Source organism: Myxine glutinosa, chromosome 13 (genome assembly GCF_964187855.1).
Source record: "Myxine glutinosa chromosome 13, kmMyxGlut1.1, whole genome shotgun sequence".
NCBI lineage: Eukaryota > Metazoa > Chordata > Myxini > Myxiniformes > Myxinidae > Myxine > Myxine glutinosa.
Genome location: NC_136273.1, coordinates 7,598,855 through 7,617,410, shown reverse-complemented (window position 1 = coordinate 7,617,410; position 18,556 = coordinate 7,598,855). Strand labels below are relative to the sequence as shown.

At 43.8% G+C, this 18,556-nt stretch overlaps 1 protein-coding gene across 1 annotated transcript in view; it reads right to left on the bottom strand.

The window, feature by feature from the left end:
* Positions 1 to 18,556, bottom strand: part of LOC137438553 (medium-chain acyl-CoA ligase ACSF2, mitochondrial) — a 152,289-nt gene that overhangs the window by 76,049 nt on the left and 57,684 nt on the right. Inside the window, exon 4 of the mRNA XM_068133694.2 lies at positions 4,354 to 4,407. Within this exon, the coding sequence (XP_067989795.2) occupies positions 4,354 to 4,407 (54 nt within the window). The remainder of the gene's footprint in view (positions 1 to 4,353; positions 4,408 to 18,556) is intronic.

Genomic DNA, 18,556 nt, shown 5'->3' with positions numbered 1-18,556 from the left:
AGAAGGGAGGCGTGGTGTTGAGTTGAGTTCTCAGTTATGAGAAGGGAAGCAGACAAGTTATGAGAAGGGAGGTGCGGTGTTGAGTTGAGTTCTCAGTTATGAGAAGGGAGGCAGACGAGTTATGAGAGGAAAAGCGCTCTGTTGAGTTACAAGTTGAGTTCTCAGTTGAGCTGGAGTCAGATCCCCGAGAAGTTGGAGGGCAAGTTGCGCTGAGTTCAGTTACGAGAGTGAAAGCACGCTCTGCGCAGTTGTATTAGTCATGCTGTGAGAGACAGCTGTGCCGGGCCAGAGACATGTGTATATTTCCTCCTGCCTGCCTTTATCGAGATACGTGCCACGAAGATTTTCCCGCCTGCCTGCCTGTCTTCACCGGGGAATGTGCGGCGACCGCCAGAGGGCCACGCCGGGTGAGCTGTTCCTGGACGACCAAGGCCGGCGCGTTCAGTGCATGAACAATTCTTCCTTCATCCCCCCGAGTGTGCGTGGGCCCATTGTCTGGGTTTAAGTAAGACTGCTTAAGACTGCCCTGTGTCTCTGCTCCTTCTACCACTGTACATTGTGTAAATAATAATAATTAAATCTGTTATTCCTTTGATTCGACCGTTTCGTCTCTTCCATCATTGACTTAGCGTGGTACGAATTATATTGCTCTGATCAGGTTCCAATAGCAAGGTAACAGCACGAACCACGTGGTACACAATCCGCTCGGGTGCACTCAAATTGCGTGTGGTTCGTGCGAGACTCGATCGCCGCTTCCGCGGCGGCGTGGGTACTTAGGTACGTGCAAAAATTGTCCCGAAACCCTGTCCCGCGTCTGACCGGAAGTGGCGCCCCAGTCTCGCGGTTTGTAGACCCAAGGAGAACAAGGGGCTTAATCTCCCCTTGGTAAGGGAACGGGCTTCGTGCAAAACCGCAACAATATATATATATATATATATACGTACGTACGTACATACATACATACATACATACATACATACATACATACATATATATATATATATATATATATATATATATATATATATATATATATATATACTGTTGCGGATCTCAACGTCGGCCTTCCCCTTACCAAGGGGGGATTAATCCCCTTGTCTCTTATCTAGCCGACGTGATCCGGGGCTATGACGTTCCTTCCGGTCAGCGCTGAATAGGGTGGTAGGCCGAATTGTTCCTATTACCTAATTACCAGCGCCTCCCAGGAAGCAAGGAAATAACCCCGCCCGAACCACGGTTGTCGTGGAAACGCCGAGCGATAGCGAGCCATGATCCGGGCCGTGAACAGGTGCTAAACCCGATCCGAGCGGTTGTAATCGTGCCACGCTTACCCAATGGAAGAAATCACTAATACGGTCGGATTAAGAAGAAAGGAAGAACAGATTGGTTTATTAACACAATGTACAGTGAAGAAGAAGAAGCAGAATACACAGTGCAGCCTTATTAACAGTCTTAACTTATCCCCTGGACAAACGGGCCCGCACACACACAGACACACACACGGGGATGTAGAAGGCTGGGTCGAGGGTCCAGGGATGGCGTCCACAGCTCGTCCTCCGGGTCCCCGACTCGTACCGCGAAGAAGATGGTAGGACAGACGGCAGGCGCTCCTCGTGGCTCGTTGGCGCGGTTCGGACAATTATCGGGGGAAAGGTACGCTAGGCTGGTGGTTACTTCGCGGCTCAGCCGTGTATGTAATAAACGAACTGGCACTATATGCGCTCCCAACCATTCGAATGGCGAAGTGCCTCTCCCGCCGAATTCCTCAACAATGCGCCACTGATGCGAGTTCTTTATACAGGGCTTATACAATGCGCTCTCCCAGCAAGTCCGGTCAATGAAGCGAGTCCTTCACAATACCAATCTTGGCTTCAGTCCTCTTGATAAAGCGCAATAGTCCTGTTACAAAGCCCCTCGCTCATCAGTCCTCTCAATAAGTCCTTTGTAATGCGTGAATCGTGCGTCCTCTCGAAGGGCTTTGCGTGTGCGGTTATATAGCGCCGCCCAGCGAACCCTCTCAAATTTGCCAGCCGCTCTTTAACCACACCCCTCACGCCATTCCACCCGAGCCCTGGTTGGTCGTTGGCTCTTACCGGCTCCGCCCTTGACGTCTGCTTGACGTGGCCACACCCCGACCTCGCGCTCCTCCCCCTTTTCAGGCCTACCTCGTGGCATTTGGCTGGTTTGAGCATCCCAATGCGAGGGGCAATATCAACAATGGGGCGCAGACTGGATGCTGCCCAACGAGGTAGATTTGGAGGGTGGGCCGCAAAATGAATGGGACCTACTCCTATTTATTTTACACAACGCAGGTATTACTATTGGGAATGGCCTTATTCTACACATATACTAATGACATAACTAATGTTCTAAGGTGGCCTACGTGTTGCATGTGGACTAACTATGGGGGCAAACCTTTAACCTTTATTAATCAATATTTGCAGCCTGGTGTTGGGCTAGTGGCTAGGGTGCCAGCTTAGGATCCTAGGATCCTGGGTTCGAATCCCGGTCGATCGCTGAATTAACGCCAGGGGGGTTGACTCAGCCTGTCATCCTTCCGAGGTCGGCTAATTGAGTGCCAGTTCACTGGTAATTCCCTGTTTGTCGTAAAAGGCGACAAAAAGGGTTGGCGGCAGGAAGGGCATCCGGCCGTAAAACATTGCTTCAAAAAGGGGACCAAAAAACAACAACAACCACGGTGCCCGAAATAGGCCAACCCCCGCTTTGCGGGGAAAAATGGCCTCTAAAGGTGTTTTTTTTTTGTTGTTTTTTATCAATATTTACACTTTCAGAACCGCAACAATATATATACACTCCGACATCGACATTCACAGGATATAAATTGAAGTTGGAACAGCAAATGTGGAGGCATTGTTTCAATGTAAAAAGGGGGGATAGGTTCCGGACATTTCAAAATCCATGAATGGTGAAGCATTTCAAATGTGTTTTGAAGCTGTTCAGGGTGAATAGCGTGGCGACAGAATCAACCGATGATGGGCTCAAGGAACAGCTTGAAACGTTAGACATTTAAAACTTTCGTCCCAGTGATCGATTTTATTTTTGTCCTCACACATATGTGTATACTGTATATATATATAATGAAGAGGTGGTTGAGGAAGGTGAGGAAAGTGAGGAAAGTAGTGATGAAAAGAGAGAAAATGGTGAAATCTATAAAGATGATACAATAAACCCTTAAATATCGTGCGTTACATTCCCGAAAATTGCTGCGATGGAGGAATGTCCTACGTGTTCTCCTCTATGTTTGTGAGACTCGGACTCTTGAAAAAGGCCCAAGACACTCAAAAGCTTTCCATATGCGATGTCAACGCCGGGTTTTGATGGTATGACCGAATCTCAAACAGGACCATTTGTGTTTGTGAGATCACGAGACTCGGCCCGATCACACTCGATACTGCAAGCAGACGCTATTCTCTGCTTGGACACGTCCGGATAATCAGTGAACATGTACCAGCTCATATCTCCCTGGAATTTGCCACGAATCTTTACCACGGTCATTGGCCTGATCTAACCTGGGGCAACCCTTGAGGATGCCCAAGACTTTCCTGGTTAGGCCTGTGTGCCAATGAGATTTTCCTTAGCCCACGTGAATGTTGGCAAAAGGCGGAAGACTGACAGTTATGGGGGTTGCTACGTCTCTTGGTCGGACATTCTGAATTTCCAGTTGTTCCTTCCTGAGAGTTTGATTCTGTCGCACGCCACACACCATGGCGCACGCCACAAGCCGTGGGATTACAGTGTGGATATGGGGATACCCGGGGCACCCCTCACTTTCTCGCCCAGTTCTTCAAGGGACGTGTGACAGGACATCCTTACTCTCTCTACATCCAACTAGATCAGGCCCGTCCCTCACGTGAGCCATACACCAGACACTTATTCTTACCCCTGCTATTACTACATGGTTCAAATGTCCTACAAACGAAGTGAAATACATATTGTGCTCAGGCTTTATAACTGGCTACTGCAGAAAACAAATATATTAATACATTTTAAAATTATAATACAGTGGGAGCTAATTTGTTTGAAGTATGAAAGAAAGGTTTCTGCCTTAGCCGTTCTGCCTTACCTGTTTACCTGTATTGGCTTAGCTGGTTCAGTTGTCTGAGATTATAAACTTATTTTATCAGCAGGGTCAACACATATTAGTGAGTGGTCCAGAACCCACCTTTTCCCACTACTACAAGCTTTAATAAAACGATTTGAATTGAAACTCGAGAACCTAATTAACTGGGTGAAGAATCATAAATATTAGCAAGTATAAATATTATGTTTGCACAAAAGTTAATAAATAAATATTTAAGTTGCTGCAATGGAACGCAGTTATGAAAGGCGAACCTTTTTCAGCGTAAACTCAAGTTCATTTTTCTGGTAGATGGGATTTATTGTGACCTGTAAATACAAGAAAGCATCACAATGCGTCACAGACAAAAACTCTACATTACAGCTACAATGACCAAAACAAAAAATCAGCCTCAGGTGTTCAGAGCAGGTAATTACAAAATAGATTGCTGGTATATATATATATATATATATACTGTATATATATATATATATATATATAAAACATCATACAAAAAAGGTTTAGAAGTAGAAACCAGGAGGTTAATATAAAAATAGATGTTAGAATAGTGCAAAAAAATAGAGCAAACTCCCATCCACGGGGTCGCAGGTGGCGGATAGCGAAACGGCCTCCAGATATGGAGGTTAGCTGCAAATACACAATGAGCCGTCTCCGACCAAACACGGGTTGCCCTTTGGCAAGGCATAGTACCCGGATGCCACCCGAACCAGGGTCACGGTGAAGACATTGGGAGGCAGGATGTTGGATGGTGGATGAAGCAAATTCGAACAGTCTTGGTTCATTCCACTTAGTGGCAAGGCGATACGAACAGTTACTGCTGATTGTTTCGGTGAGGCACAAATGCCCTGAAATAGGGTACTGCTCACACTCGTATGGACTGGTGACCGCGAGTGTAAATACTAGCTACCGAAAGCAAAACATGACACGAACAATTTCAAAACATTCATCCCGCATCGCTCGTTGTGCGGGCAAACAAGGAGCGCGTCCTGCTAATGAGGCTCAGGTTGCAGTCGAAAAATCAGCTACTGAACTTTATACTACACTAAATACAAAAAACAAATCAAGACTGATGAAAGGAAAGAGACGTATATATTGCTACCTTAAATGTGCAAACACTTTTAAAAGTATCAAAAACACCAGAACTAATATCCTCAGTTGAAGCAACAAAACAAGACATCATCTGCCTACAAGAACATCGATTTATACATGATGACATGCTGATAAAACAAGAACATGTTGGCAAAAATTGGACACTAATAACCTCTTCTGCCTGGAAAAATAGCGTAAATGCATCTATTGGTGGAGTAGGTATGCTTGTTAGTCCCCACGCATACAAAGCTCTCAATAAAGTCGAAAAGATATCATCGAGAATTATGATAGCTACTTTTAATGGAAACCCTCAAACAGTAATTAGTTGTTATAGTCCCACAAATGTACACAATGAAGTAGAAGTTGAGAGATTCTATCAAGACCTATCATCAGTAACCAGACAGGTACCGAAACATCACATGTTAACTCTTGGAGGGGATTTTAATGCACAACTCGGATCATCAGAAGGCTTTAAATTTTCATATCATGTTCGCACTAACAGAAATGGCACAATGTTGAAAAACTTCTTAAAAGAGAATAACCTTTTATGTGCAAAAACCACTTTCCAGAAGAGACCAGGACAGCTATGGACACATTCAGCACCAAATGGAACAAAAGCACAACTTGACTTCATTATTGTTAATCGGAAATGGAAAAACAGTGTCAGAAATTGCAGAGCATTCAACTCTTTTATAAGCATAGGATCAGACCATGGCATTGTATCTGCAAGGATCCGCTTGAGCCTTCGAGCAAATAAAATGAAATCAAAAAGTAAACCACTTTATGACTGGTCTTGTCTCAAAAATAACACACAGATTAGTGTCGCCTTTTCACTTTGTTTGAAAAATAGATTTGCTGCTCTTCAAGAACAAAATACAACAAACTCGCTGAATAAAACATTTGCCAATTTTGAGACAGCCTGAAGAGAGTCTGCTTCGGGTACCATTCCTTTGAAACCAAAGAGGAAAAGTCAGATCCCAGGGGAAACAGAGGAAATATGCCAGAAACGCAAAGAGCTACACAAAATGTCAGAAATTAAAAACTCTGCACCTTCAATGGAAAACATCAGGAATTACAACGAAGCACGAACTGCACTTACTGATTCTTATGAGAGAGAACAGATTGACTATCTCCAGAGAAAAATTGATATGATAAATAATGCTACGTCTGTGGTATCTGTGGCCACAGTAACAAGCAATCTGTGGCCTGGAAAACTGTAAACGAGATAAGCGGACGGAAATGCGTAAACAAATCCAAACTAAAAGCATCCAGCCAAGAAGAACGATTGAAACTCTGGCAAGAGCATTTCCAAAGCTTATTAGGGAAGCCACCTACAATCAAGGATGAAGTAATAACTCCTGTGATTTCAGATGAACTCGACATCAAAAAAGGTCCCTTCACCATAGATGAACTCCATAAAGCTCTTAAAAACATTCAAAACGGGAAAGCCTGTGGTCTAGATGACATTCCAGCCGAGATTTGGAAACTAGGTGAATTCGATGAGATTTTACTGAATTTATGTAATGCTGTATACCATCAAAATCCAATAGATAGATGGACAGAAGGATGTATATTGCCTTTTCAGAAAAAGGCGACCTAGGGCTTACAAAAAACTATCGAGGAATCACTCTAACATCAATAGCGGCCAAAATATACAACCTGATGTTATTAAACAGAATCAGACCGCGTATAGAACCAGTTCTGCGAAAAAATCAAAATGGCTTTCGTACTAGTAGATCGACCTCCGGGCAAATCCTTACTATTAGAAGTCTTCTTGAAGGCATTAAAGCTAAAAAAATCTTCCTGCTGTTTTCCTATTTATTGATTTCTCGAAAGCTTTCGACTCCATCCATCGAGGTAAGATGAAGGAGATACTGCTGGCATTCGGGATACCTCAGGAGACAGTTAATGCCATCATGATGCTGCATAAGAACTCGCATGCAATAGTCCGATCACCTGACGGCGATACAGACTGTTTTGGCATCATGGCAGGAGTTTTACAGGGTGATACCCTCGCTCCCTACTTATTCATAATATGTCTCGATTATGTGCTACGCAAAGCAATAGACACCAACAATGAACTTGGATTTACCCTAAGTAAACGGAAAAGTCGGCGATACCCATCCAAGAAGATTACAGATGCAGATTATGCAGATGATCTTGCGGTTCTAGCAGACTATAACAATGATGCAGCGACACTACTACACAAGATTGAAGAAGTAGCCAGCCAAATTGGTCTCTACATAAATGCCTCGAAGACAGAGTACATCAGTCTTAATCAAGATCAAGTTGTAGACATAAAATCACTCAATGGTGAAAACATCAAAAAGGTTGACGAATTCACATACCTGGGAAGCAACATCGCCTCCACAAAAAGAGATGTTGACATCAGACTTGGAAAGGCTTGGGGAGTTTTAAACAGTCTAGGCAAGATTTGGAAATCTGCGCTTCCAATATAGCTGAAACGAAACTTCTTTAGAGCAGCTGTTGAATCAGTTCTTGTATATGGGGCAATTACATGGACCTTGACATCATCACTAGAAAAGGCCCTGGATGGTGCATACACTCGCATGCTCAAAGCAGCCCTTAACATCTCATGGAAAGAGCACCCCACAAAATATGAATTGTATGCAAAAATCCCACCAATCAGTGTAACCATACGTCAACGTAGATTAAGATTCGCTGGGCACTGCTGGAGAAACAAAGATGAGCTCGCAAGCGATGTTTTACTTTGGTTACCAACTCACGGCAAACAGGCACCAGGGAGACCTGCGAAAACATATATCGATCAGCTTACAAATGATACTTGATACTTGATACTTGAACCCTGGTGTTGGGCTAGCGGCTAGGGTGCCAGCTTAGGATACCTAGGATCCTGGGTTTGAATCCCAGTCGATCGCTGAATTAACGCCAGGGGGGTTGACTCAGCCTGTCATCCTTCCGAGGTCGGCTAATTGAGTACCAGTTCACTGATAATTCCCTGTTTGTCGTAAAAGGCGACAAAAAGGGTTGGCGGCAGGAAGGGCATCCGGCCGTAAAACATTGCTTCAAAAAGGGGACCAAAAAAAACAACAACAACCACGGTCCCCGAAAAAGGCCAACCCCCGCTTTGCGGGGAAAAATGGCCTCTAAAGGTGCTTTTTTTTTTTTTTTTTTACAAATGATACTGGGTGTCTGGTTAACGAACTACCTAATGCCATGAGTGACAGAGATGAATGGAAGAAACGTGTCATGGAATGCCGAGCAAGCTCGACGCAGTAAGTAAGTAAGTTGTTTATATATCACTCCACCATTCCTCACCAAAACATCGCAAAAACCAAAACAAAATTGTACGCAAGTTACTCATGAGGATTAAAAAAGAGCAATACAAGATTCAAAACGACACCTAAATCAAACATTGTAATATTAGTTACAATTGCAACACATATTTGATGTGCAAGGAACTTTGGAGCAGAAGGAGGCCAATTGGCCCATCGTGCCTGCGCTACATCAACACCGGATACCATCACCCATCAGTAGTGTAATAATGTTGGTTCTGGGACACCCCAAATCCCCATTCACTTACATGTTAATTTTTCCATTCCCTCATTGCCCCTAAACACCTCTATTTCTCTCACCCTGTTCTTTACGAACCTTCTAACCTTTTGACATGTTATCCTTATTCATTAGACCACTTAAACAATGGTCCTTCTGTGTGAACCTGTGATCCTTCTGACCTTATGGACCTTTTAACCTTTTACTCTTAATATCATCTGGTGAATCATCTTTGACCCACTCAAACAACGACCCTACAAATATTTGTTTATGTGTGGGAAATAATTTAATTTTCCTACAACTCTCCTCACCGTCTAATACATTAACAAAAAATATGTTTGAGTTTGGTTCTTTCTCAAGATATTTTAACTGAGCTAAAATAAAATGATAAACCTCCCTCAATGTTCTTGTCTGAGCGCCTCCTCTCCCACATACCATTTTTAAATTAATGTATATATTTTCCTGACAACCATCAAAGTTTTCCGTCCACTCAAAAATATTTTTATCTTTTTTACCCAACTCACCGGTATTTAAATTAATTCTCTTATTTGTTTTGTGAACTTTTTTACCAGTTGCCTTTTCAATTATACCTATTTGATATTTTTCACATTCATTATGTTTTCCATTTATATACCAAGGTTGATTACACCTCCACTCTTTAGTCTGGTTGATACTTGGTTCTATCATTTATATAATAGTAAAAAAGGCGGCGGTAGCCCGTTAAAATCCCCAACCCCCCCTTTTTAACTTATCACTTATATATATCTTATCACTTATATATATCTTATCACTTATGTATATCTTATCACTTATATATATCTTATCACTTATATATATCTTATCACTTATATACTTATATAACCATAAGGGAGACTATCAATTCCATTTTCTAAAATAAACCTCTTATCATCAAAAGCCCTCAATGCTTTCTTATTTATCTCTTCTGAATATAATTGATGTTTATAACTTCTTATTCCATTAATCTTTCTAAACTCTTCTTTCTTTGTTGTTAAACAGTTATAATAATCCTTAAAGTTTATTGTTTCTTTAATAACATTTTTCTTTACACCTTTTAACTTCTTATCAGTCTTTTCAACGTTATTCACAATGTATTTATAAGCATAAGCTTTTGACCTCAATCCCACAAATTCACTCATAACATTTCCTCCTAATTCATCCTTGAACTTTCCAATCACCTTTTTATTTTTAGAAGAGAACAACTCACTCTCTGGACTGTAATTACTCGTGTCATAGATATTAATGTCTCTTTTCATGTCTGAATAAACATCGTTGGTATTAATTTTCAAAATAAAACTATCTGTATCCATATAAAGTAGATTAACATCATTTTGATATTTCTTCCTCAAGTTATTATAAAAGTAATCATACATTAATGACTTTGATAAATCAAGAATTGATGTTCCAATATAAATAGGTTTGTTCATTTCAATACTCTCTGTAATCAAATGGATCGCACAAAAGTTCTCAGTAAAGACCTCAGCTCGAGTAAAACTCGGTCTATTAATTAATTTTGATGCTTGTTCCCAAGATGTTGATAGTCTGATATTTTGTCTTTTCCTCACATTCTCCATAGTCTTACCAAAGACCGCATTATTCATCAATTTATAAAAGTCTTTCTCAAAATCTGTTTTTGACTCTGTTCTTCTTTGTGTATTAAAATCAATGTACCCCTTTAACCAATGACTTTGATTGAACTTTAGAACCCTATGGATCTTCTCTACTCTTAGACCTTTTGATAAATATTGTCGCAAATTTCTTTGGTGTAGAACATAATTTTTCTTGTTATATAATGTAGTAAGTAATTTTTCTGTTGATTCACCTATATCAAACGATCGTTGATAATCACTCAACCATTCTTTCTTTGGACTTTCTTTCTCACAAGCAAATGGGAGATCTTTGTGTAGGTTATGGAGTTCCTCTGGATATTTTAAATCAATTTCAAAATAATAACCAACTTTTTCTTCATCCAATTCTTTTTGTGTAGAGATACATACATCTTGTAAAACGTTTTTGTAGTCTTTTTCCTTTACCCATCTAAGTTTTCCATAAGGAAGAGCCTGAGACATTGCCCAGCCATACAGGTTGTTCGCGTCATAGTACATCAAGTAAGAACTCTCTTTCGTTGGATCATAATTTGGAAGATATTTGTTATTTGCTTTTGCGTATCTACTCGAGCAGACTTGTGAAATTCCACCTCTTTTTGCCTTTTCAATCATCAAAAGCATATCAACATCGGTTATCAAATCCAAAGCTTGTTTTGTCATTTTCAACATCGCACTCCAGGCCAATCCAGGTGCTGTGTAGTAGTGAGCAGGATCCAATCCATATCCAGTGCGACAAACAGATCTAAAGGCTTCAAATACATCGGCCAATAAAAGCACATCAGTTTTGAGATACAAATCGTGATACTCGCCAAGATTCTTGATGTTATATTTTTCCCAAACATTTTGTGCGTGTACATAATCTTTATCAGATATATTACTGTTGTTTAATTTGTTTTAGAAATTTTCTTTTGAAGGAAGTTGTGTTTCATTGAATCTCTCAAATGAGTCCATATAGTCATAGGGGTAAATTCCCTTTTGTGTTAGAAAATCTTTATCTAAAAAATACTCTGAAAGACATGGAAACTCTTTTAGATTTTGAACCAAGTTAGCCAATGGACTTGCCATGAATTTAAATGTATCAATAAATCTGATATGAGTAATAGGAGATGTGTGAATTGTTTTTGTGAATGAAATGTATTTCTGATCCGTGTTTGGAATTGCTGAGATACTTCCAGAAGTCTTTGAGAGTTCCTTGATAAATAGATGTGTATCATAATGAGCGTTGTTATGAAGAAAGACAGGAATGAAAGAGGGGAGTTGATAATTAATATTACAACTTTGATGAGCCGGACCTCTATATTTACCAGTGAGATGACAATGGTCTCTAACCTTTAGACCTTTACCAATTTTCTTCTCACAAATATGACAGTCAACCTTTGGCTGTCTAAATTCTCTTTTTTCTTTACTTGTTAAGGACATTGGTTTATTGGTTTCTCTCATTATCTTGGTTAATCGGACACAGTCTTTTTCTAGTCGTTTCACAAACTCCTCTGGGGTATTTGAGCCTCTATACACCTCTAACTTGTTATATTCATAACCAACGGATGATTTGATATAATAACAAAAACCACAAGGAGTATGTTTTTGATATTTATTTGTGTATGATTCTTTTGGATCTGGAGAAGCAGTATCTATTTTTTCTAGAATACTTTCAAAATCAGCATATATAACAAATGGATGTTTGATCTTTTTATTTTCATCTTTGAATGTGATCTTTGAGCCTTCTTTAGGCATATTGATTACCGTTGATTTATGTTCGCCACAATAATTTGAATGTTTATCTAATCTTTCTTGTGAATTGAAGAAGTTAAGACAACGCAAACAAATATATATTTTATTTGTTCTCTTACAGACTTGTGGTTTTATTAATTTAGCAATATCTTTGATGTATGTATAATGTGAATTTTCCTCTGAATTAAAATATAGAAGATTAATATGAGTTTGTTTACAATTGTCAGAAAGCTTTAAAACCTGAATGTTGTTTGTTTCTGTTAGACCATAAACATTAACTGATAAATTATTCATCTTTTCAAATTTAGGAATATCATTTAAAGTCATCGGAAACTTTAGATCTTTCGTATTTAATGTATTCTCATATTTTTTATAATGAGATACTCTTTCATCATGAAAATGTGGAGGATGTAAGTGTGCTAAAATAGACCAGAGAAAACATTTATTGTCTTTATTTTTGATATTGATAACTGCTTTTCTATTTTTGATAACACTGGGTAAATCAATGTAAGAAGAAGCTTTTAGAGGATCTGATTTAAGAATATGAATGTCTATGTAAATAATTTTTCCTATATTGAATCCACTTCCTACGATTGAATTATCCACATCTTGCTCTTGTTTAATAAGTTCATCATAGACTCCTGATGTTTTAAAATCTTGATATGAAGATATAAAGTGTGGCTCAGTTCTCATGTATGGTGTATCTATAACCCCTTTATCCTTTGTCATTTCTAATTTTACCCCCATATAAAATTTAAGTGGTTTCATTTCTTTTAGTGTTTTTTCAATCAATGTTTGAATAGCAGAGCAGGTTTGACTATTTCTACAGCATCAACTATAGACTTTGGTTCGGGAGGTTTGAAGTTAAAGATTCGAATCCTGATATGTCTTTTGAAAGCACCATCAGTATTTTTAATAGTAAACAATTTTGACAAGTGTTTGTTAGTTTTAAGATGGGCTTTAAACCCCTTCTTGAGGATGGTTGTTTTACAGACCTTACAATGTTTTGTTTTAGGTGGAAGAGGGGAAAGTTTGTTAAGAATGTTGTCTGTATGTTTTGCGGTGAGAATATGTTGTTTATAATATTTTACTTCCTTCTCGCAAGTATCACAATAAACCATATTTATAGCGTGAGAAAACGTGGTGTTTTATATATATCGCTGTGCTTAAAATAAAACACTTTTGAGCTTTACAGCTCCGTTTTATATATATCGCTGTGCTTAAACTAAAACACTTTTTCACTCAGAATCATCTAAGTCATAACTATCACATGAATACTCAGAATCATACTCAGAGTCATCAATAAAGCTACTCTCATAACTATCATTTGAGCACAAACTATTAGTATCATAACTATCATCTGTGTTCAATGAAATACTATCATCACCATCGTCCGAGTTCAATGAAATACTATCATCACTATCGTCCGAGTTCAATGAAATAGTAAAATCTTCACTGCTGTAATGACTCATATTTAATTAGCAGAAAAAACCTTTCCATCTATACCAATATACTTTCTTTCATTAACGGATTCAATCTCTGTGATGAAATCGTCATCCAAGTTACGACACTGATGTTGTTCACCTCATGGCCGCTACGCGACCCTTTCGCGGTTCCTATATATATCAGCGCGGACAGGAGATGTAGATCCATCACCGCGATGTAACTCTAGAGCTCCTCTGGGCTTCCATAGAAAGGTAACGATTCTGCTATATGTATCATAAGCTTTTATAGTCATACCACCTGTCCGCACCTGTATTCACCTGTAAGTAATATTAATACAATGTTTATTGGTTTCTCTCTAGATGCTGTCGAGAACGAATTTCGATTAAACCTACCTTATGGGTTGATGTTGTATCTTGATTTCACAACACTTAATCGAAATTCCTCTCCTGACATCGCTCCTGCAATGCTCGCCTCGGAGAAGAATGCCCAGCGGAGGACCCGTCGAGCTGGCGCCAGCTACGGAGCTCCGACTACTCTCGCCACCGGGCTGCCTCAAAAAGGGCCGGATACGATGGGGACCTCGCAAGCCTTTTTGCGGGACCGCGTCGTCAAAACGCAAACTGCTCTCCTGAGGCCCGAAAGCCGGAGCAGGCATGACGGACTCCGGCACGGCGCCTGCTGAAGGAGGCCACTGGGAAATGACCTGGGCCGCAACCCCGTCGGAACAACGGACCCGCTTGGAGCCGAAGGTACGAACCTCGCTTCGGTTACTCGAAACGCTAACGGCTCCGTCCGAGAGAATCATCCTAGATTTGCATGCCTCGGCCCGAGATGAGCTTCCCACGCGAGTGATCACGACTCCCATGACGGCCATGCCTCCACACGGCCGGCACACTCCGACCACTCGCTACTCGGTGGAACCATCTCCTCCGCGCGAATCGCGCACTGCTCGTCGGAATCACGCCGTCACGACCGGCTCACTCCGACCACTCGCTACTCGGTGGCCCATCTCCTCCGCGCGAATCGCGCACTGCCGCGCGAATCGCGCACTGCTCGTCGGAATCACGCCATCACGACCGGCTCACTCCGACCACTCGCTACTCGGTGGCCCATCTCCTCCGCGTGAATCGCGCACTGCCGCGCGAATCGCGCACTGCCGCGCGAATCGCGCACTGCTAGTCGGAATCACGCCTTCACGACCGGCTCACTCCGACCACTCGCTACTCGGTGGCCCATCTCCTCCGCGCGAATCGCGCACTGCTCGTCGGAATCACGCCGGCACGACCGGCTCACTCCGACCACTCGTTACTCGGTGGGTTCACCTCCTCCACGCGAATCGTCGTGCACTGCACCCACCGCGTGCTAATACTCTGGGCGGCCCACGATTCCATTCTGATTCCGATCACCTCCTCGCCGCGAAGCCGCACGTTGCTCCCTTCGCGGGCCCTACTCGGTGAGGCCGGCGATTCCTATCGCTGCTCGCCGGAAACACCTCCTACGCACGAATCGTGCGCGCTGCACCCATCGCGGGCCCTCTCTGCGTCGCCGGCGATTCCTATCGCTGCTCGTCGGAACCCCTCTTACACGCGAATCACGCGCCGCACCGTCGCTGGATGGAATCCCTACTATGCACGACGCGCCAGTTGCGCGCGCCGCATCTTCGCTGGATGGACCCCTTTGCATGCGATTCCTCTCGCAGGCCCTACTCTGTGGGGCCGGCGAACTCCGCTGCCCGGAATCGCCTCAATGGAGGCTCGCTTGGGCCCATGCGAGGACTCGTCGCAGCACGGATGAGTTTCTATGGACGTCGAGCGGGACCTTCATAGCCTTTCACGACACTCGGGCTTATGCTTATGATGGTTGATCGTATACCTGGCTACCATGTGTATTCTATAAGATGATCGTTCTTCTTCGTCCTTTGTTTTACTTGATTTGGTGTTCCCGATCTTCAAACGGCCGGCATCGTTAAACACCTGCGACCATTGTAAAAATGCTGTGCATGGAATGTATGTGAACCGAATGCTTTCATTCCTTTTCCACACCCCGCGTTTCACCCAATTAATTTAATTTGATAAGCTGTTGGATTGAGTTAATGTGGTGTTGGTGTAGAGCAGGCTTGACGGACCAAATGGCCTCCTCTTCATCCTTCATGCTCAATGCACCTCAAATGAGATGCTACTTCAGGGCGTTATATGTATTCGCTCCTTAGACCCGACAGCAAAACAAACGAGACGCTACTTCAGGTCGTGCAGTCTATCGCTGCCAAGCATGCTCGCCATCTCGACTCGGCGTGCTCGCCCCTCGACTCGGCGGGCTCACCCGCACTGGATCAACAGGCCGAGCTCAACTTTCGGTTTCCCTCGTACGCGGTGCGCCCTAGATATTACTTTCACCGTCGGCCGGGTTCGTATGCCGTATGCCGATCTCGAGCTCGCTCGAATGCTGCTGCACGCGAGACGTTAGATTTCGGAGTGCTACTTTACTCCGTCTGGGGATACCGCTCAGCTAGAACTCGCCGTCAAACCCGCCCGACCTAATTGATGACGTCGTCGACTATATCACGCGTTCGCTTTACAGCGTCATTCACGCGTTCGCTTTACAGCGTCATTAACGTAATGGCGTGCTTCCCGCGATCTCATCGGGGATTCGTTTACCTTTCCATGTACCTTGGTAACTACGTACCAAATGTCCTTTACGTAACGACATAAACAACGTAACGCGGCGCTACCTCAGGGTCGCGCGCCAGCACCGTTTAGGGAGTACACGGTGACCTCGTGAAATGGTGACATTGAGCGTCGCGCCCGACTCCCTTGTCACCTGCGCATGTAACGGGGGCACCGTACTGCCTGCTCGCCCTTGACTCTGGGCTCGTTGTTATCGGACAGAGCTCTTGCCTCGTACATTTCGAGACTGCGAGACGCCTCGTCTGATTCCATTTTCCCTCTGCCCCAGTCTGACTGTGACTCAGCCTGACCCAGACTGTGAAGGTCGTCTGTCTTCGGTATGCAGCGCGCTGCAGCAACCTCGGTGGGGGGGGGGGGGGGGGGATCGGGAGCCTTAACAGATGTTTCGTCTACCTCGATAATCTTGCGGTTTGTGGATAGTATGTCCAAGGGATATGACCATGATGGATCCAAGGGATATGACCATGATGCTAATCTGCCGCGCTTCCTTGAGGTCGCGCTGGTCCCTACGCACGATGGATAGATTTTCTGGGGTACACCGTGACCCATGGCTCTGTCGCTCCGGGTAAGGAGCGTCTGCGACCTTTTCTCGACATGGCCCCTGCGACCTTTTCTCGACACGGCCCCTCCCTGTGATCGGGCCACCTCGCCCCTTGTAGGGGGCCCGGGAGGTTATTATTATTGTTATTGTTGCTCGCCCGGGTGCCGTCCGGTATAACGACTCCCACCTCGCCCCTTGTGGGGGGGCCCAGGATGGCGTCCATGGATGCCTTTGTGTCTTTGAGCGAGACTTTGAGACCATGGATGGTCGATCCGAGCCATTCCATGCAGGTGTTGAATGGATGGATTGGTCGGACATCCGTGGATGGACAGCCCATCCGGGGCGATGGCTGTCTTTGGGTCTCTGTGCCATTGCGTCCGTGGATGGTCGATCCATCCGCGGTCCGGCTGGATCCGTGCCATGCAACGATGGCGTTAACTGGATGGATCGGTCAGACATCCAGGATGGCCAACCATCCGGGACATCTAGCATGACAATCATGACAATCCGGGACGACGCTGGGACGAACATGGTTTGTCCAGCCGGGACTCTCTCGGTCTGCCGATCTTCTCCGATCCTCCGCGCGCGCTGTACAGCTGGACAAGCTTGCCATATGCATCCCGGAGGTCCTGCGCGCTTCGCTGGAGAGGCGCGTTTCGGTCGTTTGTGCGTCGTCATAATCAGCCATGCCGGTCGTCCAGGCAGCCTTCAGAGGCCGCTCGTGTCTCGTGCGATCGCTGCCAACGGTAGATTCGCGTGCCGCAACATGAGCTTGTAATGCGTATGTACCCTTGGGAGCCAAGGCAGGTACAGACCTACTGTTTCGGTCGTTTGTGCGTCATCGTAATCAGCCATGCCGGTCGTCCAGGCAGCCTTCAGAGGCCGCTCGTGTCTCGTGCGATCGCTGCCAACGGTAGATTCGCGTGCCGCAACATGAGCTTGTAATGCGTATGTACCCTTGGGAGCCAAGGCAGGTACAGACCTACTGTAATGGTCTTACTGTAGTGGCCTCCTGTCATGTAATCTTACTTACTGTTAAGGCTTACTGATTTACACATCTTCCACATCGACACCTCTTCCTGAAATGTGTTGCCTTGCGACGAATAGACATGGCTTACTGAATTACACATCTTCCACATCGACACCTCTTCCTGAAATGTGTTGCCTTGCGACGAATAGACATGGCTTACTGGTTTACACATCTTCCACATCGACACATCTGCCTGAAATGCGTTGCATTGCGACGAATGGACAGTCGCTCTTCGTCATGGCACACCTTATGTAATGAGTTGCATATCGCAAAGGTACACCTTATCCATCTAGCTACTGTGCCGACTACCTCACTGTTCAACGAGGTACAACTATCTACTCAGACTACCCCACTGGAAGACTACTGCTACCCACGGGCTCATCGTCTTCTCCCTGGGATGAACACTGCTTGCTCGGTCCGATATCTTCTTGACTGGGACTTCCTCCTCGATACATCTATAGCTGGGGATTGATTGCTAACCAGGCTAACAGGCTGAAATGCAGTAACCCTGCCATCGGGATTGATGGCCCCTTGGACGTTCGACCGGCAGTGACATCTTTCCAATGTATTTCGTTCTTTGCATTCCTAGGTATCCCTCTGTATGTGTCTGCTGTTCTTCACCGCCTAGTTCGGATCTAAGCGCGGGGAGAATGTGATGAAATCGTCATCCAAGTTACGACACTGATGTTGTTCACCTCATAGCCGCTACGCGACCCTTTCGCGGTTCCTATATATATCAGCGCGGACAGGAGATGTAGATCCATCACCGCGATGTAA